Genomic DNA, 26016 nt, shown 5'->3' on the forward strand with positions numbered 1-26016 from the left:
TGTCATTTGTTCATTTATAACTTTGGGTTGTTTCTTATATTGCTGGGCAGTCTTCCAGCAAAGGACTTTCCTCCTGCTCACTGGTCCTACAAGGACAGAAGTACTACGCAGTCTGCCTTTACATAACCTCATTTTGAGATATTTCATTAGTACGGTTCCTGCTTCCACACAAGCAGTAAATATCTGATACATCCCAAGAGAACAGGAGTGCTCATAGGCTAAAGAACCCTCTAACTCTGTTGATTTTAAGTTAATTTATTCCATGAAGCAAGTCTCCAGATAAGCAGCTGAGAAAACATCACTTGGAGAAAAATCTGTTCAGTTGGGTTTGTATGAGAAGACTCAGCTAGCAGGTAAAGTTACTCTATGTTGAAGTGTGCCCTTGGCTCACCCTGATGCAGAAGAGCCTTCCTGTAAATGTGTGAATACTTGTGCTAATGCCCAAACACGTTTTCAGTCACAAAGCATCATTTGTAGCAGCTTTACCTCTACCTTCATGCATTTCCTTTCTAAGGACACCAATTTGCTTCACAGACCTTAAGTGCACTCCATATGGACAGACTGGAAGTGCCTTGCAATATGGCTGTGCAGGTATGTGTCATCATTTAAGCAAACTGAGTCAGCAGAGGATAAGACCTTGAAGTCTGTAGCATCTGCTGAATAGATCTCCCGGTCTCCAAAGTGATTCTGCACTCAAAAGCTGGCTTCTGACCTGTGGACCTGTGCTATAACTCATCATACTTCTACTTCATTCTTCACAGCCTCCTTCCCACTCAAATTTCATTTAATAGTTCATCATTCACCTTGAAATATTTGCTTGGAAAAACAGAATACACATTTTCTTTCACAGAATTACTGGCATGGATTATCCCCTTCCCATATCAACAGTAAATACACTGCAATGTCACACTCCTTGAAGAGCTGCATGTTGTTCTGTCCTTTATGTGATTTATTTTGTTTTCTATGTGTACTCCTTTTCTAAACACCAAGTCATAAAACAACGTACTTTTATACAGCTGCCCCCCAACCCCAACGAGAGCATTCAGTCATGGTAACTGTAATGGGAGCTGTTTCGCGTTCCTCTCATACAGTGGGGCTTTGAGCAAAAGTTTACTTCAGCTTCCTCTGCTGCTTATAGCCCTTCTAGCAGATGGGCCCTGTTGGATCCAGTAGCAGTGAAGCATTTTCATAGAAAACTGTTGCCAGAATCTCAGCCAAAAAGCAGCTTCCCGGAATAAAAACTGTATCATGGCAGTAGGAGGGGAGAAAGGCAGACTAATGTCAGTGCTGCTGTCCTACCTGCAGTGCACGAACCAAGCTGAAAAGCAATTTGATTTAAACTCATTTAAGAAAGCCTGAATTAAAACACTTACCTAAAACTAACGGTGGGCTCTCAAAACCTGAACTCATGGGGTTACCATGAAGAAAAGGTTGGCTCCACCATGCGGAATCTGCACTTTCTCAGCTCTGGGTTCAGAAACAGCACAACTGCCTTTTGATTTCTTCTTCCTGGCTACAACCCTGTGAGTGCCCTACAGAATACAATCCTCCTCTTCTGTAACCTCTTCTGCACTGTCATTGCTCAAAACAATCATTCCTTTCCCTGTTTCTTCTGCTCCAAGAACAAATGCTGCAGTCTGAATTTGGTGGATATGTCTCCCAAAGAGGCATCTGTTTCAGTTAACGGGGAGGGGCTCACCTCTGCACAGACAGAAGAGGCCATCGCAAACAAGCACTGACTCTGCCTCTGTCAGCTCTTGCAAGTCTCTGTTCCGACTCAAGTCCCCACTGCACCAGGCAGGCATTTTGCTAGCACCGATTACTGCCCACTGCTGTCAACACCTCCCCAGCCAGGTGGTAATGACATCTGCAGAAGGCCATTTAGCTTTAATAAAAAACAAAGGCTATTTTTACGAACCTGCCTGCCTGCAGTGATACAGCAACAACAGCCAGAAAGTCTAAGCTAATTCTACTATTTCAAACCTCTAATACTTGAACTTCAAGGTTCACATGAGTGGTAGTGATGTATTAGTGAGCCTTTCTTGTCTATTTTTAATGCCTTCAGAACTGCTGCTATCTCAGTAGAGTTGAGATATGGAATTGCAAACCACTGATCTTCCTAAAGTGCTGCCTGGTGGGAATTACATGGGCTGCACAATGTCTTCTCTCAGGAAATTCTGTAACAAGAAGCCAGACACAAAACAGAAGCCAATCTTAGGACAGAGCGAAAACCGCAATTATGCTGCTGCTCGCATTCATGTATCTGCTCCTGCACCCAACAGCACAGTAGTTGTTTATAGCACAGCTACTTCTTTATTCTATTACCATAAATACACTGGACAGAAAAAAACAAGGGAGCTTGCTCCCATGCATGTCTTTTCCAGCCCAGTAGGAAGCGACTGATGATTTGTATTGATCGGGCTATACACCATAAAGGTTGCAATTGCACTTCTTCAGCTCCTAGATTCAGAGGTTTATGGATCCCTGCCACAAAGCACGTTAATAAAATGAGCAGAGGTTTATGTATCACTGCTGTACAGCACTGGGTTAGCAGCGTATAGCTGCTAGGGCCAGGCCATCTGCCACAGAGGAAGCATCAAAACAGAACTGCTTCTGGAGAGCAATTTCTGTATCAACAGCAAAGGTAGGAAAAGCTGCAAATAAGAGACTGGTTTGCAAAAAGCAAAGAAGCAGCTGATGTCCTATTGTTCTGGCCCTTACCCAAATCAGTTTTTAATTGTGTACTTTCAAAGGCTGACCTTGATCCTTGTCAAGACATGCTGTATGTCAGAATTTTCTGTTAATCTTCCAATGTTCTCCTCCAATTCCTGCCTTGGAGCCCACAGACAGCACAGTTGCAGAGCTCACTGGTGCCCAGCACTGCAGCAGAGAGCACAGCCAAGGCAGAGATATCTACATCAGGGCACTTTTCCCACTTCATCCTACAATCTGGCTGCCATCACGTGGCAGAAATCCATCCTTCTGCCCCTGAACTCACAAACTGCCTAGTGCCTGCTTGAGCAGCATATTGAACCCATATTTCCCTAGGGAAAGCCTACAGCTCTTTTCTTGACAAGAAAGTTAACAGGATATAAGTGGTTTGGCAAAGGGATCACATCTAGCATGAGACTGTAGGCAGGACACCCAACACAGAGCAGAGATGGGTCAGTAAAGCAGGGAGGAGGTGCCATGCTAGGGCATAGAGCCAGTCCCAACGTAACAGAGCACACAGAATTAACAGGGAAGGAAAAACCTGTGAAACTGAGACATTAATACATTGAGTTGATCCCAGCTGAAACTGCCCTCAGCTTGTCACGGACACAGGGCAGTACAAGGCACAGAAGTGTGATTTGAATATCCTTTATGGGTTTTCCCCAACAACCCTCTGAGCAGAGAGGCTTTTTTACATCGCTGCCCATGTTCTCCAGCAGCCTGTCCCGCTGGCTGCTGTCCAAGCCTCTCCTCTCTCCAAAGCACATCTGCACAATTAAATTAATAGTCAGAAATATTAGAAACAAAGAGGGTTCTGCCTTGATTTCAAGGGACCAGGACATCCAACTGGTTCAGATTTGTCACAAGCCCCTCTATTTATCCACCGCCTAAAGCAATGAAAAGCAGGCCCCCAAAGACAACAAAACTCATTATGATATGGAGATGCAAGTGCGCTAGCAGGGATTTTGGTGCCTGAGCTTTCCCTTGTCCCCACTGGGTCAGAGCACAGGCTGCTTTAAATGAAATTATAAAATTATCATCCTGCTGCAAATTCGTTGAACTTTGCTGCTTTTTTTGCCCAGAAATGAGAGAGTATCTTTACAGTTCAGTTATTTGCATAAAATAATTAGGCTTTGGGGTATATTCTCCTCCCAGTACACATACATAACTTGCATTAACAGGGACGTACACATACATAACTTGCATTAACAGGGACCTCTGTATCCACACTCATTGAGAAGAGGCTGTACTCCAAGGGTCTGAGAAAGACTAAACCCAAAATACACTTTTGCTTATCACTAAAGATTTCCATACACTCCTGTAAACTGCTATCTTATTATATATTTCTTGCTTTTCCTAGTTGATTTCCATTGAGACAAATATTCAGCAAATCTCAGACGAAAATCACTTGTTCAGGTTTCACACAGCGGGCAATCAAAAATGATGCATGTGAAGTCTATGGAAATGGCTCTTTGTGTCCAGATTTTGAGCCCCAATCCATGTTATGGTTTCCACAGAATAAAAACTCAATGGAGAAGCTTCCCTCACAAAATTATATTTCTTTAATATAAGAAGTGATGAATCTGTTTAATACTAAAAGTGCCTGCTGCACACACATTTAAGGGCTCTTCAAAAAAAGCCAGCATCAACTTGTGTTATGGCAAGCACTGAAGAAGTGGCTTGAGACTACCAGCACTTCACAGGGCAACAAAAGGAAGGTCTGGAGAAATAAATTACTATCACAGAAGGACTGACTTTATGGTGTTTTGAACAGATGCCGACATTGGGCTATGAAGTCCCACGTCTCAGGCCACTGCAGTCTGAAGTTGTGTAAAACATCCAGTGCTAAATGACAGAATCACGGGCTTGGCAAGCTGTGGAACAACACAATGACACCAGAGATTATGTCCTTTGTTCTAGGCCTTTCTTCTGAGAGCAAGGTGAGCTGTACCTATGAATGACCATCACAAAAGGAAAATAAGGAACAATAAGGTGCTGCCAGCGACAGAGCAGAATTATGCAAGGGATAGCCCTGCCAAAGTCCTGGCTCAAAATGCCATTTTATGAGACTGAGAGTAACAACCGTGATCTGCAAAATGGAGAAACTAAAACCCTTGAGGTCCCTGGAAAGGACTGAAATCTACCATCCTTTCTATGGCTAGGGCCCCTCATTGTTCCTTGCTTCCCTTGCAGGAAGGGCAATCCCAGTTCAAGGTATTCCCTTGTTTCATCTTGCCACATGTCACCCTGGACTGAATTGCAAATGACATCAGGGAAGTGCTGTAGCTTAGAAACAGGTTTTTAAATGCAATCATATTCCCTATTCCAAGACCAGCTATCCCTGCAACAAGCAAAAAAGTGGGAATGGTATCAGAGGAACAAACAAGTGAGGTTAGGAGACAAGAATACCTAAACTCAGGAACACCACTGAGAAAAACATCAGGTGAAACCACCACATTGGAATAAGGTACATTTGGTGTCAGCTTCTTGGCTGAGATTCAATTCTCCAGAAGTGCAAAGACCCAGACTTCGTTTTGTCCAAGGATAAACACAGACTCACTCCATTCATTTCCATGAAATTTCAGGTTTTCACTGCTGCAAATCAGAGAAACATCCATCTCTTGTGTTTAACACCATGCCTGTGAGAAGAAAAACTGTTAACACTCTCCCTGTGGCTGAACTCAGGTTCAAACTTGCTGGGCTGAACTGGTGAGGACAAATTGTTATTCTTTGCTTCAGAGGAGAATGCATGTTCTCCTCTCGGAAAAAGTCACCTAATCAGAATGCACAACCCTCGGGTGAGGGAAAGATGCTGAGGTATTGAGGGGAAATCAGGAAGCAGGGATGCTCAGAGGAGATGGGTATATGAGGCTGGAGCAGCATGCAGACCTCGTGAACTGGTATGTTCAGTGCTCCTCAAGCAGCAATGGCACATGGACATGACCTGCAGACCTCCTAGTGTAAGCGTACTGCTGTGCGTTGTGTTGGCTCACAGGTTGCTCCCCTCCAGCATTTCCATCTTGGAGTTTGTGGAGGGGTCAGCGTAAGCTCATGTGACCCACTGCACAGAAATAGGGCAAAAATCCCAGTGTGATCCCCACCAGAGGCACTTGCTCCTTCACATGTGTCTCCTCCTCCTCATTTAAGCCAGGTACCCTGCTCCTTCACAGGTGCCTACAGGTGATGGAAACTGTCCATGGCAATTTATCTGCCCTTTATCATAACTCACAAAGCAGGCAATGGTTAGAGAGGAAGAAAGCACAAACACCTCATACCTTACACTAGTGTGTAACTGAACTCATGGTTTAGTCAGGGATGAAGGAAGCAGCTTATTATTTGGTTTGTTTTACCTTGAGATTTGTTATGAAACCAGAGTCCTGGAAAGCTACGGTGCTGTCCAGTAAAAACTTACCTGAGGTCCTTATGGAAAACATGGAGGAAAAGAAAAAAAATCCTTTTCCTGTTGTCAACCTTCACATGAAAAATAAAGGCAGAACTGAGAAAAGTTCTCTCCTATACCCTCCTCATATACCCTCTCTCAGTTTAACATACGGCTTGACACGAAAACCCCATATAAATCTCAAGGACATCATTCATCATGTCTCTCATGAAAGCCCCTAGTTCCTCTAGTCAGGGTGGGTAGACAGTTGCTGTTTCAATCAGGCAAAACATATTAAAAGAGGTTTCAAATCACCTCACCAAGGAGACAAAAACTATTTATCATTTCATTCTACATCTCCATCTGAGAGTAAAACACACAAAGAAGATAGAACCTCAGCCTGGAGGCAGTGCTGCAGTTTGGGATCAGAGCTAAGAATACGTGTTGCCCTGGTGTTCTATGGATGCTCCTGGCAGTTGAGGCAGGAGAACTGAAGGCAGCTAAATGTCAGCTTCCTACCTGCAGAGATCCAAGAGAGCTCCCATTTCCATGGGCAAATAGTATAATAAAAACCACACAACACCAACACAGCCCTGATTGCTAAGAAATCACTGATACATCTGTCTGCCAAACAATACCTTCCCCAGCCCATCAACACACATTTGGGGCCAGTAGCATAGTCTAAAGTAGCACAAAGACACACATCCCCTGCCTGTTTCTTTTCATCTGAAAATACAAAGACAGGGAGGTGTTGGATTTTACTTTCTGGGAAATGCTGTACCTGTATGTTTTAAAGACATAAACAAGCTACATGTTCAGTTACATAACTTGCGCATAGTTTATGCAAAAAAACAAGAGTTGTTTATTGGACAGCAAGAATGAAACAGTAAATGAAAAAATATTACTTGGGTTACAGTCTCCTGAGCTCAAAGACCTCCCACTCAAATCTTCATCACGCTAGAGACGTAAATATGTTTTCTCCATCTGCTGCTGCTGTTATGCAGGATGAGGAAGCGCCATCCTGGGAAAAGCTGGAGGGAGCCATGGGGAAGCAAGGAGAGGAGCAGAGGCAGGACCACTAGTATTGGATTATACGCAGGGACAAATGCCTCCATACAATTCGGTTATTATTTTATGCTTAGATAGCCTGTAGCGCAGTAATTTCCCCTGAGCCTCCAGATCATGCATGTGGAAACACTAAATGACAACAGTAATTACAGTTTAAGGTTACTGTCCTTTGTTTAAATCTTTTGGGCTTCAGAGGATCTGCACTAATCTCTTGGTTTTTATTCCCCCCCCGTTCTCATCTCAGTTTTCTCATTGCCCAGGTGCTGTAAAGACCACAAATGGCTGTAATCCAACCTTGGGTTTTCTTTCCTTCTCCCCCCCACCCCAACCCTTCCAGAGCAGTAGATTAGCATGTGGAAGCTACTCCATTTGCTCTGCCTTGCTGTGTGACCTTTTGAAAATTTAAAGCCTCCCCTCTGTTTATGTCCAGCATTTGTGAAATGGGCATAATCCATATCTGAAACATGATTGGAAACATGTAGTTAAAAACTGTTTCATTACGTACCGTAAAATACCACAAATTATTTCAGATGGACAGACAGATCATTTCAGTGCGAGATCTGCAAGTCTTAAGCCACCAAAGCAGTCCCTTCCTCACCGCCATCTATTTGCAGGCAGACAAAGTATTTGAGATTTATTTGAGTTCATGGCTTACACTGAATTATTCATTGTTTGCAAGTCAGGTAGGTAATTCACCTTGCACACACTTCTCAAGTACAGCGCTAATAAGAAAACTACGATGAGTAGAATCTTCTGACAAATAGCATTCTCAGGTAAACAGCTGTCTTTAGGGAAATAGGTCGTTTATGCAAAAATGTTCAGTGCTTCACAGTGAATGGCAGGACACCAGCAGGCGTCAGTTTGACTCATACTCCTAAAAGCAGTGTCCTTCTTCATACTTCTCAGTCTGAAATTTGCATTTCTTTCATACACTCAAACTTTCTTCCAAACCTCACTGACACATGAAAGTGAAAACATTTCATAATTAAACTCCAAATGCCACTGAGAGTGCATATGGCAACTCTGAAATGGAACAAAACCCATTTTTTCACTATGACAAGTTGCTCACTGCAGGAAGTTTTCTTCCTTAGACAAAATTAACCAAATCCAATCATTTATATCCCCTTTTCCAGGCTTCTCTCCAAACAGACTCCTGGAAGCAAAAAAGAAATAAATCATTAATTAGGAAAAAACTCTTCCCTGTGAGGGTGCTGAGGCGCTGGCACAGGGTGCCCAGAGAAGCTGTGGCTGCCCCATCCCTGGCAGTGTTCAAGGCCAGGTTGGACACAGCGGCTTGGAGCAACCTGCTCTAGTGGAAGGTGTCCCTGCCCATGGCGGGGGGGGTGTAACTGGATGAGCTTTAAGGTCCCTTCCAACCCAAACCACTCTATGATTCATACTTCTGTATACACTTCATATACTTCTGTGTATGTCAAATCAACTACTGGGGGGTTTCATTCGGTTTTCAGTGAATTATAGCCTATGAGTGAAAAATGCTTCCTTCTTTGGAGGACTGCAACACTCAGCTCCCATTACCTCCTCAAAACAAGGCTTAAGAAGCCGTTATGAGAAGAGCTATGCCCTGACTGAGGGAAATGCTAGCCTCCTTAGATGTTTTTAGAAAAGGCAGGGTGAGTTGAGCTCCCCTGGATTTGCTCACGATACAACTCTTGAGACAGTTTTGGCTATCAATGGCTTCCGAGGGTAATATCCAAACAGGACTGAAAAAACCTTCAATGCAGATGTTCAGCAAATGGTCATTGTTCAGTGAATTGGCAATAGAAACAGTTGGCTTGTGCCAAGCTCCTTTGCTTCTATTTTTCACAGTGGCTATGGACCAAAGACCCAGTGGAGGTTTGTTAGAGATATGTGGCATCAGAGAGCAAGAGGTCTGCACAGCTGTGAGAAGCTCTAACCCTCACCGTGGTACTACTGCCTTTAGATTCATTCATAGCCATTTAGATTCAATTAAGAAGAGCAGTGAAGTGAGCAGTGAGTTACCCATTTCTATGAGCAGGAGAAGGCTGTAGCCCTGGCTGATAATCAGTTGCTTCTTTTAGAGGTTGTCTCCCACTAGCTATTTTTGGTTGCAGAAAACATACTTTTCACATTGTGGCAACTAGATGTTCATTTGGAAGGAAATAATGAAACTGAAGAAAACAAACAAAAGTTATCATGAAACAAAATCTCACAGAAGTTCTGACCAGAAAGGTTGAAACAAAATGAAAATAGCGTGTTTTTTCCCCCCTAAATAAAATCACTTAGTGCAGTACAGTATTTTCCCCCAATTCGGTATTTCACATATGAAAAGGTTGATTTTGTTCCTGTTATTTTTGCGGCTGCAATATCAGAAATAAAATGAGTTTGAGTCTCAAAAATATTTTTTTTTCTTTAGCAAAATGATTTTGTCAGTTAGTCTGACAGGAAAATTTTCATAGCTTTTCTCATAACATGCCCTGTACAACTTGGGGAAGGACTGTTGAGACTTAGGAGATATGGTTAGATCTGCAAACAAGGAAGTAAAAGTTTAACATGGAGGTTTCCCCTTCTCTTCTCAGAAAATTAACAGTCCAAACAGGAATCCTCTTCCTATAGCAACCAAGGGAACTATACCGAGAAAAGCTCATATTCCAAAACAAATAAAATGGATTCCAAGTACCTTTTCCCCAGGAGAGCATCACAGTTGAGAAAAGAAAATAAAGCAATCATTGTTCCATTATGACAGTTATCTCCTGGCCCAAGAGAATCGGCATTTTTGTCCAAACTCTGCCAGAGATTGCTTGTTGCCTCACGGTGTCAGATCCAGAAGATGCATGAGGCAGGCTATCACGAGGAATTCAGTTTGTACCTATAAGGTTCATAAAAGGTATCTCTCATTTTTAAGACACTGTGCAGACATGACTAGAAGGTGGCTTTTCCAAAAAGCAGAGGGGCCGTGATTGGAGCTGCCTTGAGCTCCTTGTTTTGTTGGGAGAGAATGCCTCCAGGCATTATGTACTTAAGAGGGTTCTATAAGAAAGATGGGGAGAGACTTTTTAGCAGGATCTGTTGCACTAGGACAAGGGGTGATGGTTTTAAACTGAAAGAGGGAGATACAGGCTGGACCTGAGGAAAAATTTTTTACAATGAGGGTGGTAAAACACTGGCACAGGTTGCCCAAAGAGGTGGTGGATGCATCATCCCCGGAAAAACTCATGCTCAGGCTGGATGCGGTTCTAGGCAACCTGGATCTAGTTGCAGATACCCTGCTCATTGCAGGGAGGTTGGACTAGATGACCTTTGAAGGTCCCTTCCAACCCAAACTGTTCTATGACTATAATTGCTGACTTTGGTGTAACCACCAGTAGAACAAAAGTGACCCAGTGATCCAGAAGCTATGCCGGTGAAGGCTGGCAGGAAAACCAGTATCTTAACATAGAAGATGAGTTTATCGTATTTGCCAGACGACAGTGCCAAGTTAGATAGGAACAAATGGGATCAATCACTCAGCCTCAGACTCTGAGACAAAACACAGGGGATCTCCTTGCCTCAGTGGCTTATTTTGTTTCTCAGGATCTTGATGAGGATACAACCAACGCATCTGGACTTCCTCCAAAGCACAGGAATAGGAGAGAACATGCCGAGCTGGTGAGGAAGAAGAGAACCAGCTATGAATGTTAAGCATAGCACTGCAGTGTTATATAACCTAGAGCCCAGCAGTAATCAGCTTAGTGATGCTGCTGTGAGATCAGGACTATCAAAATAATTAGATCTGGTCATTCTGGTTTTCTGGTTCTTCCGCGAAGACTTCATGTTTGCAACGCTCATGGATCCCTTATTGTGTATTCCTCTATATGAAACATTAATTCTTGGAATCACTAAAGATAAAATGAACAGAAACAGGCTATTTACATTTATGAAATATGAAATCTGTGCGTGTAATAAAAGCATATTTCTTTTCAGGACTCAGATAATAGATGGTCATCATAGAAAACTGTAAAGCTGTATCTTCACAGAAATGTGGCCATTCAGCTATCACTTCATATAAACAAAATAATTAGAATCCATTTATGATAGTATGGAACTGATAATATATAACTAATTTGGAAAAATATGTACCATGGAGATGTTAAGGCATTTCTTAGTCTTTCCACAGTGTTTTATTCTGCCCAGTCCTGTTCTCCTCTCAGCTGGAAGTTTACAAGGCAAAGAAGCATTATTCAACTTCCCCAGCCCATGACATACATATTAGCATTTTAATTACTATGGGCTATTCTCAGCTGTTGGAGGCACCCATTTTGCTGATGTTCCAATGCAGCATCAAATAATAACTGCAGAAAACTATTCAGAAATAATTTAAATCTGAACCTTTAATTCATTTCCATTGTGTTTCCAAATACTGCAATCAACTTTCTCTGACCTTTGGAAACCCCTTTTTGTATTCATGGAACACATCATGCGTACAAGCAATGATTTCACAGATGTATTTGTAACTCCTTGTTGGCTCTGGGCTGCTGAGTTGATAGCAAAAAGAATTAATATTATACTTAAGATATTTCATATACACTTTGAAGAACTGGAAACACGGAATGCTTGTGACAACAGTGTTTTGGAACAGGTTGCAATAAACTAATAGACTGAAATGCTGTTTAGAAAGAAAACACTCATCAAACTTTAAACAGTACTAAAGTATGTTAAATGGCATGGGAGGATGCACTACATAATACATTTATTGTGTGATATAGTAACATATGCCATTATATCGATTCTTTTAGCTTGACTCTCTTAGTAGAAGTGGGGGTGCGTTAACATTACAGCCCTGCAACACAAGCCCTGGCACAGCACATTCAGATATCCCAGAAATCTACACCAAAAAAATGTTCCTGTCATATGTTACTATTGATTTAACTGTACAACCTCAGCTGCACCACCCTGTCGTGGTTTAAACTCAGTCAGCCATGCAGTCTCTCTCTCACTCGCCCCCTTCCTGACCCCTGCTCCCGGAGGGATGGGGAAGAGAATCAAAAGAATGCAACTCTCACGGGTTGAGATAAGAGCAGTTTAGCAACTAAGGTATAACACAAACCACTACTGCTACCACTAATAATAATAATGATGAGGGAAATAACAAGGGAAGAGAATACAACCGCTTACCACCTGCCAACTGATACCCAGCCCGACCGAGCAGTGATCCAACCCTTCCGGGTAACTGGCTCCAGTTTATATAGTGGGCATGACGTGGTGTGGTATAGAATGCCTCTTTGGCTAGTTTGGGTCAGGCGTCCTGTCTCTGCTTCCTCCCGGCTTCCCCTCCTCCCTGGCAGAGCACGAGACTCCGAAAGTCTTTGGTCAGAGTAAACATTGCTGAGCAACAACTAAAAACATCAGTGTTATCAGTGCTGTTCCCAGGCTGAACCAGCACTGCACCAGCTACTAAGGAGAAAAATGACTGCTACTGCTGAACCCAGGACACACCTTTTAGTTATTGCCAATGTCACAGAATCATAGAATAGTTAAGGATGGAAAGGACCTGAAGATCATCTAGTTCCAACCCTCCTGCCATGAACAGGGAACGTCATATACAGCAAATGGTTCTGGTCATCTAACTGCACATGCAAGAAACCCAGATCTTCTGAAGTAAAGAAAGAATAAACTGTTATAAAGTTATTTTGTTTCATTTTAAATCTACCATGTCACATTCTAAAATACATGGGCATCATGGAATATCAGTAATAATGCTTTAACTAATTCTATATTCTTCCCAAAGTATGTATCAACCAGTATATTTTCAATTTTTCAAAAGGGTTTAACTCAAAGGCAGTTTCACAGTCTCCAAATTTTCTGTTAGGCTTAAGAGGTTTGCCAAAAGAAAATGGACTCCAGAATGTCTTCCATTGCTCCTGAGGAAGTATTTCTAGCATAGAGTTTACTTGCATTGAAGAGAAGAAGGTCTAGCTGAATACATCCACTTTCTGAACTGAAAGTGAAGATACCTCCGAAGACAAGCGTACACATGGCAGTCTGAATTCTGTCACAGCTCTAATATTGGTGACTTGGGAAGGGAGAGCACTTCTGATTCCCTATGTATTTTGCCACCATCGAGCACAAGTGCTCCCAGGCCATGACTGACTCTTCCATACCAACCCCAGCTGTCCTGACCTGAGTAAGGGCCAGAGGAAGAGAGAAGGGTCACCACACAGGGCAGGACATGCTGGTATGATGGCAGTCCAAAGAAGGCTTTCATTCGTCTTGCCATCAGACCGCAGCTGGCTTGAGCTTCCCACAGGGAAAGTCATGGTTATGACCAATACCACACCCATGGATTCCCAGATCCAGTGAATATCAAGATATTCATGACCTTCAGTGACTGTTAGCTCAGCACGTCAAAGCACCGGATTTCTTACTCAAAATCAAACTTGTCCCAAACCAAAGCAAAACTGAGCAGCACAATAGTTTCCACATTAATCCAAAGTCACTGTCTGACACTTCCTTCTTCTCAACATCCTGCTAACAAAAAGCTTAAATATTCTCACCACTGTCACTGCTTGTATTATAATATTAAACAGATCCCACTGACCATTCAAGGTTGGAAACTGCATAGACAAATAACAAAGACAAGGCCTGCTTCACAAAACAGAGACTCTAATCATCAGGCAGGAAGCAAGAGACAGGAAAAGGCAGAGGGAGACTGGGGAGTGATGCTGCAGTCAAGAGAACAGACATCAACAATAAAGCAGAAACTTAACTAATGCCAGTTCAGCAATTTACAGGCAGCAGAGTGGAGGCTGAGTGTAGTCTGCTGTGTCAACAGGCTTTTGTAAAACTACTGGACTTCCAAGCAGGTACAACTATTTTTGAGGAATAAAGCTCATTTTATTGCTTTACCCTATGTATCATGTTCAGCAATATGAAAATGATGTAATTACATGCCTGGAAACAACTTCAGGAGGCCATCTGAGCCATCCTAATGCCCCAGGGAGGTATCAGCAACACCCGAGTCACTTATGATCAGAGTTGAACTGTGTCTTGAAACCACTGACCACATGGACTCCACAGCCCCCAGTGCACCAGGACTCCAGTGCGACAGTACTTCTATTTTGGGAAGATTCTATGTGAATCTGCACAGCACTGTCTTCACTTATCAGTCTATTATATTGTGGTACATTCTGTTATATTTTTTTCTAATAGAAATAGTCTTAGCTTACCCTATAATTTCAGTTATACACTGTCTCTATAACAGACACACGTATGTTTGAGTTTGACGTCATTTTGCTAGTCTGTTATTTTATTATGTGCAGCTAATGGTGCTTTTTCATATAATACATCTATAAAAGATTCTTTAGTGCTGATGTTGAGGGACTTTTTTTCTCCCTGAAGCTGTCTTTCTAGTTACAAACAGAAATAATAGACCAATTTAGCTTCACTTTTACACCGTGCTGGATATAACTGCATTTGCACCAGCAGCAAATTGTTTGAAATATTTAATATTCCATCCTCAAGTGTTGTGATATCTTACATTAGAACTGTATTGCACATCACAAATACAAGATACACCCAGGGCCGAGGTATGGGCCAGTAATGCCAAGCTTAGCATCAGGAATACAAACTTAGGAACTGCAAAGTTTTTCATCATGTGCTTAATATACTCTCTGCAATGAAACCGACTACCCTGTCAACCCTAAGTGACATCTTAAGTACCTGAGTACCTCTAGACCTCATTATTTTTTATATCAGGGAGTTCTTTTTTATTCTTATTATAGAAATTGAGTGCTAGGCAATAATTTTGGTATCTCAAATAAAGAGCAGCTAAGTGCTTTACAGCTGGAGTCACTGCTGGTCAGCTATGCAAAAGGCAGCTGGAGAAGGCTTTCTGTGAGCAGTTAATCTCCATCAACTCTTCTTGAACAGGGAGAGAGTCTACAAAGGCCAGGGACAAGAAGAAATGGGACTCCCTCAGATTCAGTTTTCAAAAAGCAATCACAGAGAATTTAGCAATCACTATTTGCAGTGACAACAGCCACGCTATGTGTACAGTAGAGTCATGAACCACACTTGCTACTTCAGTGTATTTCCATCATCTTTGACATTATCACAGACACAAACAACTTCATGGCCTAAAGAGTAGCTTGCCCCCTGCACTCCAGAGGCACAGCAGTACCCCCTTACTTCTGTCAGCTGTGCAAGAGGGGCAAAATAGTAGGTAAACTTTTTTCCTCCCTTATCAGACACCTAAAAATCCTCTTTGCAGCCCTGTTAATTTCTTGTTTGGAATGAAAAAGTTCATACAACACACTTCCTAAAATTACTTCTCTCTGTCCTACTGCCTGTATGATCCTTTTTCTTTCCACATCTGAAGCACAGGTTGAATTCCACCTTTGTGTGAACTGACTAACTGCATCTGCCTTTTTTAACACTGTGCTGTAATCTCTGCTGCTTCTTCCTTTTCATCTTCTCAGATAACCCCACCCATGGACGTGGACATTTAAATAACCATCCACTAACATCTGCAATGGATCTAAGTATCATAAAAGCAAAATGCTTTATTTAAGTGTTAAATCTGCTCAGCAATAAGACATACACCAGGTCAATTATCAGATGATCTAATATGTACAGCTGACTGTGGTTTCATCGCGAAAATAGGGGTTTTATTCTTATAATGCTTGCCAACTGGCTTCATTGTGAATTACAAATACAGGATCTTCAAAAAGGGCACTGAGCTGTATGGGAAAGCAAAACAAATGTTCAAGCTGATACCAACCTGAAAAAGTTATTTAATAAAAGAACAGGCCTCCCTCTGAACTGGAACAGACTCTCAGAAGTCCTTCGTCAAATACGCTGGATAAAGCATAAGACAACTTGTGCCAGAAACAGATAAACCAGGGATCCATTCATGGATGACACTGCCTGTCTTCTGCACAATATGCTTCATTTTGCCAGGATGACTGAAGACAAAAACACCTTCAGCTCTTGTTTGGTGAACAAGCTGCAAAGCAGCTTCAACCAACAGAGTGTAGGCTTGAGGGTGGCTGCAGCTTTTTTCAGCACTGGAAAGGAGACATTTCCTCTAATGAGCTTTTCTTGGCTGTTCAATATTTATTACAGGTACTTAAGCAGAGCTTTTATTACTTAATGTTCCATTTCCTTCCAAAAGGATAACACCAGTGCTCATGTAATGCTGCCCTATAGTCTCATAAAATCAATGGCAGCTCCAAACTTTTCCTGGGTATAATCCTACCAGCATGCCAGCCCCATGACAGCATATATTACAGCAAAATGCTTAACAGACTTCACTGGTAAGTCTGTCACCACTACCATCCGCAGCAGGAATGTACAGAAAAGAGCTGAAAACATGAAGAGCTTTTTATCCTGACATTTTCTCCTATCTTTCTACCCTAATGCACATATCCATACCTCCCTGCACAATAGAGAACTGGCTGGGGGACCTGAAGCCTCCCTCTAAGAGTTGAGACTGGGTAGTAACCCTTGGGCGTTACATTCACTTAGAGAATGTCGATTCCCACAGATGTTCAAAGTATCATATATCTGAGGTCTCTGCTGTGATGAACCACATGGAAATTAACCCCTCTACCCACAAAGGGAGTCAACAGCAGGATTACAACAATACACTGGTCAGGTGCTAACTCTTTCCTGCGGGATGGATTTTTGTATTGCTGTCCCTTTGCTTTCAGGAGCAAGCCAGCTTTCCACTCAGATGGAGAAAGCATCTTCGGATTGATTCCAAGCTTTGACCCTAAATTTATGAGGGAATAACAATCACTAGCACTGGTGAGGAAGCTGAGAGATCAAGATGTGGGGCATGGAGCAGGAGTAAAGATGCCATAACCAGCCATTTTAATAGAAGTAACTGTAAATTGCTCTCATTGCTATGTTTCAGGGACAGAATTGCCTGTCTCCAGTACCAGAAGGCTGGAGAAACAGGTTGCACCTCCACAGAATTACAGAGATTCTGACCAAATCTGCAAGGAAAGCTACAATGGCTCCTCCCCTTGCATCCCCAAGTCACTGCAGGTACACTCACTGAGGAATGGGGGAAAACTGAGGAAAACTGGGTTCTCCTGATCTTATCATGAGGATTTTCATCAAAGGGGAAGTTCAGTGCTAAGGGAGAGGGGAAAAAGGCTCCACCTTTAACCCATCTCAAGCCTATCATTAATGCTGCCACAAAGGGCACTGCAAGTTGTCTCAAATTGTGCTGCCGCTGCTAAGGGCTGCTGTCTGCTAAGCGGTGGTGCTCTTTCCAAGCTGCCGACCCTCTTTCCCCCTGTTAAAGGTGACCATGGATGAAATGCCCAGCTTTGGCAGCACTTGGCAACCCCCTTCCTGGCATCACAGGGCACTTCTGCCTTCCCAGGTTGCAACGGTCCAACCACGAGCCACTTGTGTTAAGGGGACATAGGAAGGATATGAGGCAAGGAAGGATATAGAAGATTTTAATTTAGTTAGTTAAAAGCTTAGATCCTCTGCATTTATGGCCCCTTTTCTTCCCTCGTTCCATGATACAAGCAGTCTGGGAGTACTCTTAGCTATGGGTACCTAGAGACTAGACCCTTAAAAAGCTACACATCTGCCCTTCCCAGACTCCTGTACCAGCATGAGTACCAGCCAAGTCTCTCTTTAATCCCTTTCTTCACCATGATTGCCATCACTGGGATGTTTATGTCCAAAAAAATCATAATCTAATGCCAAATTTACTCACCCTCAGTGGAAGATTTCATTTCACCTTCCCCCCTCTGCAGATACGTATTTATTCCCCCAACACAGATGCACTCACATATAGATATCAGTAATGGGACTCCGCTTTTCTCTGTATATTAAAGCCTCTTTCTTGAGTGGGATTAATCTTGGCAGCTGTCTGACAGGAGAGACTGTGTGGGAGGAAAATGGTTTTATCTAAAACCTGAAAGAAAGCAAAATAATCTTCGAGGGAACAAACTGTGTTTCAACTCTTGCTCCTTCAGTGGAAGACTATTTACCAACAGAATATATGCAACAACAGCAAAAACACAGTAGTATTGCTTTGAAAGGTAACAAAAAGACTGTGCATTTTCTTCCCTTTCCTTTTACTTACGTGGCCACTTTTCAAAACACTTAATAATACAGCTGAGTCTCTTCACAGGAGGCCTGAATCTAAGTCAGTTTTGAAAATCAAGATGAAGCAAATCCGATTAGTTTTCTTATCTGTGATGGACAGGGAAGGTCTCCACTTCCCATCCTGCCTCTACTATACTTCCAGAGACAGGAAACTTTCATACCTTTCAGTATGAAGCATCTCCGTAGTTCTGATTTGCTTTTCCAGAGCAATCACACTGACAAAATATACCACTGTTCCTCATAATTAAAACCAAGGTTTGCTCTTACAGAAGCTGTATTTCCCCTTGCTTACAGGGAAGTTTCCCTTGGAAAAGGTCACCTCTCTCCAAGGTTGTGTTGTGACCTGCTCTCAGGAGGCACCACTCTTTGCTGTCAGTGTGGACTGTTTCCAGTCTTCCTAATCTATCACTGTGCTTCTCTCCATGTCCTCTTCAGCTCATGAACTGGCTTCATGCCCAAATCATTCAACCTTTTTTCTGACTCTGGGCTTCTGTTCCAGCCTGTCCTGCTTATTCTCTCTTCACCTTCACGCTGATGCCTGGTCCCATCCTACTTGGGCTCCTCATTACCCTTATGTCACTCAGGGTTCTTGCCCCCTGCTGTCACCTCCTCCCTGCGTCAATGGGTCATGGCAAGGGCTGCTGCCCTGCCTCCAGCTCCAGGGAGTACAGCAGCTACTTAAGTGAAGCTTTCCAAAGCAAACCAAGCCTAATGGCTGACCTTTTGGTCTGAGAAATTTCAGCTAAAGCAATTAACAGATAATGGCAAATGAAAATGCGATTTTGCATGGGGAATGCTGAATATCTTTCTGCTATGTCTTATCTCATTAAACATTCCAGCTGTAACATGGAACAATGTTAAACAGACTTCCCCCAGTCCCACCTATTTAGCACAAAAGGTACATATGGTAAAATAACAAAATACAAGTGCACCTGGAAATCATGGAAATTTGCATCTGATACAAGAGTTGTTTCTGAGCAAGCCTCTCCTGGAAGGTTCTCTGCACCTCAGAGAATGTCATTTAAATAACTAAACAGCCTCCATTCGAAGCAATTCAAATCACTGTGGCATTTGCCATGCTGACAGTGAGGACCTGAGAGGACCGTACCGACAGCAAAAGCCAAGATACTTCATGTGCTTGCACTTTCTTCTTGAACAGTTCAGTAGAACAACACACTATATGATGCTATTACATATGCCTTTACCTGCTGCCAGCTCTGCTTCAGGCTTCAGCAACACTAATGTATTAAATCATGTCAAATCCATCATATCTGAAGCTGGTCTTCCAAACAAAGATTCAGTTCTTGCTGCATCTCTAGGAAGACATTTTATTAACGCTCCATTCCTATCCCCTTGACAGCAATGATGTTTATCACACAACTGCTCTATATGTTTAGCATATCTCCAAATTATTTTGGTGAAAACAGACAGTAAATTTTAACACAACAAAGCTTCTTCAAGCATTATAAAACACATGCAGAGCATGAAAATGATGCAGTAACCTGTTTGCATAGTGCTTTGCCATCCATCTCCCTGGGCTCTTCAAAAACTGACATGGTTCCTCAAGGGACTTACTTGATTAAAGAACATTAATTAATTGAGTGAACATCTGTGCTGTTTTTCAACTAATAATTAAAATTAGCTAGGAATTGTGATCTCCTCCAGAGCAAAAAGTATACAGAATAACTGCAGCCCACTTTATCACAACGTTTGGGTAGAGCTAAACAACTACAGCACTTACCATAAGGGTTCCTAAGAGATTTGTAAGGTTCTGTGGTGGAAGTTTGCTTCCTGGCTAGTCTGACAACAGGAACATTTTATTCTTGGCTTCATGTGCTAACATATTAACTATGACAGTGCTGACATTTGTTGCTAAGTAAAATTGAATGTAAATGGTCCAGAAAGCTGCCATTAAATTTAGGAATTATTTTTGGAGTTTGAAATTAAGTACTGTCAACACAACTCATGTTTCCACTTATACATAAATATGACAGGAATTTTAATGACTTCTCTAAACTCCATGTATAACACAAAGAAGGGAAATAAGAGTAATGATTTTAATTGCTCTCAAACTGTATTACAAAACACAACCTACCTGTATGGTATCGTAAGAGCTCAAGGACTACCCATGAGGACAAAGTAGGTAGAAGGGGTAGATGAGAAAATGTCATGTTACACGTGGAAATGAAATGTTGCTTCCATGCCCCTTCCGTTCTTTTCCTCACATGGGAGATATTCTCACTTATTTAAACACAGGGCTTTATTCCCTGCAATCAAAGGAGGGAGCCAAGGAAAGCCAAGCCATTGGTATGCAGTATCAGGAAGAGGGGGAGATTAACAGCAAAAATGAGATTTCATTGAACGTGACAGAAGCCAGCCAGCAGTCTGAAGACCACATATATCAGATGACTGTGAAAGAGAACATCTCTGAACAAGAAGGCAGATTCATTTAAGCTGCTCTTAATAGCAGTGCAGACACTTAGTTTAGAGGTAGTCAGTGGAAAAGCCAGTCTGGCATGAAGCTATGTCATATGAGGCTGCAATGAGAATTGGTGGATTCACACAAATATCACAGGTATTTGTAAAATTTTCAGAGGCTTACAAAAATACTTATTTCCAGTACAGAGGCACCTGCACACAATAACTGTACTCGGCCACTAGCCTGCAACGTACTCACTTGTATGCTTTTTGTGAAACAGCTTTTAACAAGATTGGGTGGTTCAGAGAAATGAAGGCACCCCTCTCAGGACATCTGTTTAGTATCCAGTAACTGTAGGTGGTTTCTCAATGGTTTACTTTCTGATCCCTGCTTGGCAAACAAAGCGAGGGCAACCTGAGAATTTCTGTTCAAAGCAGGTTGAAGGGTCTCTTCCTCACAGCCCCTCACCTGTACCTGGTACCAGCTTTGTGGTAGGGAGAAAGGACAAGATACCTTAGAGCACTGGAAGACCTGTAGCAGCCCCAAGGCACCTGCCAGCACTCAGCTCTCAGCATCTCTAATATGGCTCCCAGCTACAGAAGCAAGTAGCCATGTGCATCCCAGTTGGACCTGGGCTTAAAACTACTTGAAAGCTCTGCAGAAGTAGGAAAATTAAGCTGACAATTCATCTGACCTTGCTTGCTCTGGTGTCACAACAATCCTGATCTTATTTAACCTATTTTTCTTCTCTTCCTACTCAGATTATCATTTTCTTAAGTGTTGCAACACCATATAATATCTGGCAAGAAAATCCTGTCTGGAAAAATATTGTTCCTTGCTCTTTTTTTGCTCACAGTACAGAGTTTAAATCCTACTGAAGGATTAAAAAAATAATCTAATTGCTGTCATGCTATCATTCTTTAGCCTTATCTACTTTCTTTGGGCAGTAAATACACTTCTTATGCTATGTGGCCCCACTCCAGCCTAGTATTATACTAGTGTAAAACTCTAAAGAAAGGAAAAAAGAATTTGCTAGTGCCAGTTCATGGCCTTTCCCTCCTGTCAGAAGGGTTTATGCTTCTGCAAAACGAGCACACTGTTTGCAGACTGTGAGCAAGAGCATCTAAAAGAAATGTAGTGACAGAACAAGGGGTAATGGGTTAAAACTTAAACAGGGGAAGTTTAGATTGACTATAAGGAAGAAATTCTTTACTGTTAGGGTGGTGAGGCACTGGAATGAGTTGCCCAGGGCAGTTGTGAATGCTCCATCCCTGGTGGTGTTCAAAGCCAGGTTGAATCGAGCCTTGGGTGACATGGTTTAGTGTGAGGTGTCCCTGCCCATGGCTTGGGGGTTGGAACTGGATGATCTTAAGGTCCTTTCCAACCCTAACTATTCTATGATTCTAAATACTGGCCAGTATACACTTTCCTAGTACCCGGTGTGTACACTATTCCCTGAGAAAAAGTCCCAGTGTGACTGCAGAGAAAATGCCACCATTCACACCACAAGGTCTTCTGGACTGGATGGCCCACGGACTAGCAGGATGCATGCAGGGGATGACCCCAAGATGTACCCTGGATGGCTCCTCCCTATGGCAGAGAGAAGAGTGCACAGAGATGTCCTGGAGACTCTGGCATTGTGGGGTCTTACTGGAGAGAGGATACATTTCAGACAATGTGAGAGTATTTGTAATAGTGAAATAAAAATAAAAGCTGAGGCTGTTTGGGAGGTTTCAAGCCACCAAGCTTGAAAGAAGCATGGGGAAGCAAACACAGCCATAACCACAGGTTTGATCATCAACCTGACCTCATAAAAAATAGTCCGTGTCACACAGAAAAAATGACAGGTACGCATAATGATGAAACACTTACCCTGGAATCCTTTTCCAGATGAAGCTTGTGTTGAAGACTACGTCTTCTTCTGGCTTTGGCAATGCCATTGTGATAAAAGAAGTATCCAGTATCTAAAAAAGGGAGCTGAGGAAGAGAAAGAAAAAAACATCATGGAGCTACTGGCTACTGATACGGATGACACGAAAAACTGTTGCATGTGAAGTGACTCAGGAATCTGCAAAAGGACTCTGGAAGAGTTATGCAATGTCACTTCTAAGTTACTTCTAAGAAGTATGCCCAAAAGCATTAGTGTTATTTACCCCAGGTTTACAATGCATAACTTCACTTGTACACACTTGGTACTATTTTCACCTTATGTTTAAGGCTAACAATGCCAGTATTTCTGAAGAGCTTCCCAAACCATATCAGGATTATTTCCCATTTCCTAAAACAGCCAGAAGAAAAGAACAAAATAAACTGCAAATGATTTGAAACTACCACAAAGAATCCTTCAGCAATTGCTACACAAGGCGCTACATAAGTGCTTTTCTGAGCCATTATTAATGCACCTGAGCTGATGCTGTAAGCAGTAAGGCAGAAACCAGTGATTTCCACTCTCAGAAAACATGGTATTTGGAATTTCTTCTGAACACCAGGTGTCCTGGGTTCAGCAGTAGCAGTCATTTTTCTCCTTCTTGGTAGCTGGTGCAGTGCAGTGTTTTGACTTTCGGCTTGGGAACAGAGCTGATAACAATGATGTTTTGGTTTGGCCAAGGACTTTGTGAGCCTCATGCTCTGCTAGGGAGGAGGGGAAGCTGGGAGGAAGCAGACAGGACACCTGATCCAAACTGACCAAAGAGGTATTCCATACCACAGCACGTCATGCCCAGGATGTAACTGAGTTAGCCAGAAGGGCTGGGAGACTGCAGGGTTGGAAGAGGTATCAGTCAGTGCTTGGTCGGGCTGAGGGGGGCAAGTTATCGGTTGGCTGGTGGTGAGGTGATGTATTCTCTTCCCTTGTTATTTCCTTTATCATTATTATTACTGGTGGTAGCAGCAGTGATTTGTGTTATACCTTAGTTACTAAACTGTTCTTATCTCAACCCGGGGGAGCTGCTTTCTTTTGATTCTCCTCTCCGTCCCTCCAGGAGTGGGGGGGGGAAGAAGGGGGGGAATGAGTGAACGAGTTACCTGACTGGGTTTAAACCACAACACCAGGTAATGGAACATATGAAGAATAATAAGAGAACAGGATGCTCACAGTGTCCAGGTGGGAACAGGCTTGTACATCTTTATTGCCTAAGACATTTAGGCAGCAAGCAAACACTTGCCAGCCCCACCTAAAGCACATACCAGGGAAGGAAGTTGTAAGTCCATTACTAAATGCATCTCTCTTTCTGCAGAGCTGGCAGAGTGATTGGAAGGCCAGTAGATATTTAGCTTTGAGAAGGTGAAAAGACATGCAGTTAGGAATTCAGCATCCCAATCCAGGAGTCAGTTAGAAACCTCCATTTGCATCTCAAATTCTACAGATTTTTCTCCATTTCAACTTAACAGAGAGCTTCACATTGAACATTTCATGGAGTCATGGAATCACAGAATGGTTTGGGTTGGAAGAGACCTTAAATCTCATCCAGTTCCAATCCCCTGCCATGGGCAGGGACATCTTCCACTAGAGCAGGTTGCTCCAAGCCCCATCCAGCCTGGCCTTGAACACTGCCAGGGCAGCCACAGCTTCTCTGGGCACCCTGTGCCAGTGCCTCACCACCATCACAAGGAAGCATTTTTTTTCCTAGCATCTAATCTAAATCTCCCCTCTGTCAGTTTAAAACCATTCCCTCTTGTCCTGTCACTATAAGCCCTTGTAAAAACTCCCTCTCCAGATTTCTTATAGGGCCCCTTTAGGCACTGGAAGACTGTTAGTGTCTCCCCTGAGCCTTTTCTTCTCCAGGCTGAAGAAGCCTGGAGAAATATAAGCAAGTAACTCTGTATTTTTAAACTAAGCTTCACTTTTAAAAGTTGGGAAGTACGTTAATGCTGTGAACATTTCAACTTCAAAGGTTAGGCTACCCTGCATGCAAAATAACTACTTAAAAGAGATACTCCAGAGCATCTGTGAAAGCCCTGTTCCCCTCTTTTTTATTATCTACATTTCATGATAATGTAAACCTCTTAGCAGGTTCTCTACTGAAAAACTGAGACTGACGTTGAGATATGCATTATGAAAACCTTGGCTGAATAAGGGTATCAGGATCTTACTCCATAAAACAGGTACTGCTCCTGTACACAGGTATACACAGTTCACAAATATCATTTTACTTCTATGAAATTATCTCCTGTTTCATTAAATCTATCACTATAACTGGTACAATTCTGCAAATACATTATAGCATACACTCAGAGCAGTGTGGGAATGGAGGATTCACAGTGAATTCTGAAAGTCTAAAATTTGGTCACATTCCAAAACCAGAGTACATGAGGATTTGATTTTTTTCAACATAGTCCTTTTTATGTTAATTGAAGCATTTAACATCAATGAAATCAAAGCCTTTCATTTTCGCTTTTAGAATTCCATTGTATATGATACATAATACATAAATGCAAAGTTACTTAAAAAAAAAAATCAAAGCATTCTGTTTCAATATAAAGACCTCTTTTTAAGTGTTTATGAAAGGTTAAGGAGATTTCATCAAAATCATAATGGTTCCTTGGAGCTGATTTGCAGGGCTGACTGGAGAGCTTTTCTGGGCAAATAATCAGAACATCTTGCTTCAGCTCCACACATACATGAAGAACACAACAGCTGAAGCAGAAAGAGAAATGAGGCTTTGAAAGCTCATGGCAGTGGCCACAGAAGTCTCCTATGCTTCACATCCAGCCTCAGAGCTGCATCTTATAATTCTGTCTGGATTGAGGTCATTCTTTAAAAACCAGATTTCTGATTAAAAAGCATATACCTGGCATCTTTACCAACTGGGTAATCAGGTATTTCCCTAAAGCAGAGCTTGGCAGTAGAACTGACTGTCCAGGAAAAGGCCCTTCCCCCATGTTGAATACATTACTCTATGACTCAAAAATATGCAGGGGAAAAAAACATCTAAATAGCCAGATCAGTTACAGCTTGAAATCCATCTCGTCGTGCTAACCACTACACCCAGCACAAGCTGTGGTTCAATTACCCCTCTAATTCTCTCAGTGAAATCAAGCTATTTTCCTTCTTTTTATCTCAGTTATCAGCCATTCGAATCAATTCCAGTCAAATATTGCGCTTGATGCTCTTCCATTAAGGAATATTCTCAGCAATTTTGAAGGTATCTGGGAACACACAACACATCCACTGTTCATTTTCTGTGCAGGGTTAGTTTCTAGCGCCAGCTAGAATGAAGCAACGTATTATACAGTAAACTTGTAACGCTGGTGTACTCAAGTCTGGCCAATCACAGTCAGTACAACAACGGCCAGGTTTATGGACAAAATCATGAATAACTTTGAGACTGTTCCACTCTTTCCACAG

The 26016-nt window shown here is 42.3% G+C and overlaps 1 protein-coding gene across 1 annotated transcript in view; it reads right to left on the bottom strand.

Annotated features, from left to right (window-relative positions):
- PCSK2 (proprotein convertase subtilisin/kexin type 2) overlaps nt 1-26016 on the bottom strand; it is a 108600-nt gene that overhangs the window by 64160 nt on the left and 18424 nt on the right. The window contains exon 2 of the mRNA XM_057423305.1: nt 22542-22646. Within this exon, the coding sequence (XP_057279288.1) occupies nt 22542-22646 (105 nt within the window). The remainder of the gene's footprint in view (nt 1-22541; nt 22647-26016) is intronic.

This window comes from Pezoporus wallicus, unplaced genomic scaffold, assembly GCF_028554395.1.
Source record: "Pezoporus wallicus isolate ANWC-B61680 ecotype Strahan unplaced genomic scaffold, APGP_CSIRO_Pwel_v1 contig_4191, whole genome shotgun sequence".
Classification (NCBI taxonomy): domain Eukaryota; kingdom Metazoa; phylum Chordata; class Aves; order Psittaciformes; family Psittacidae; genus Pezoporus; species Pezoporus wallicus.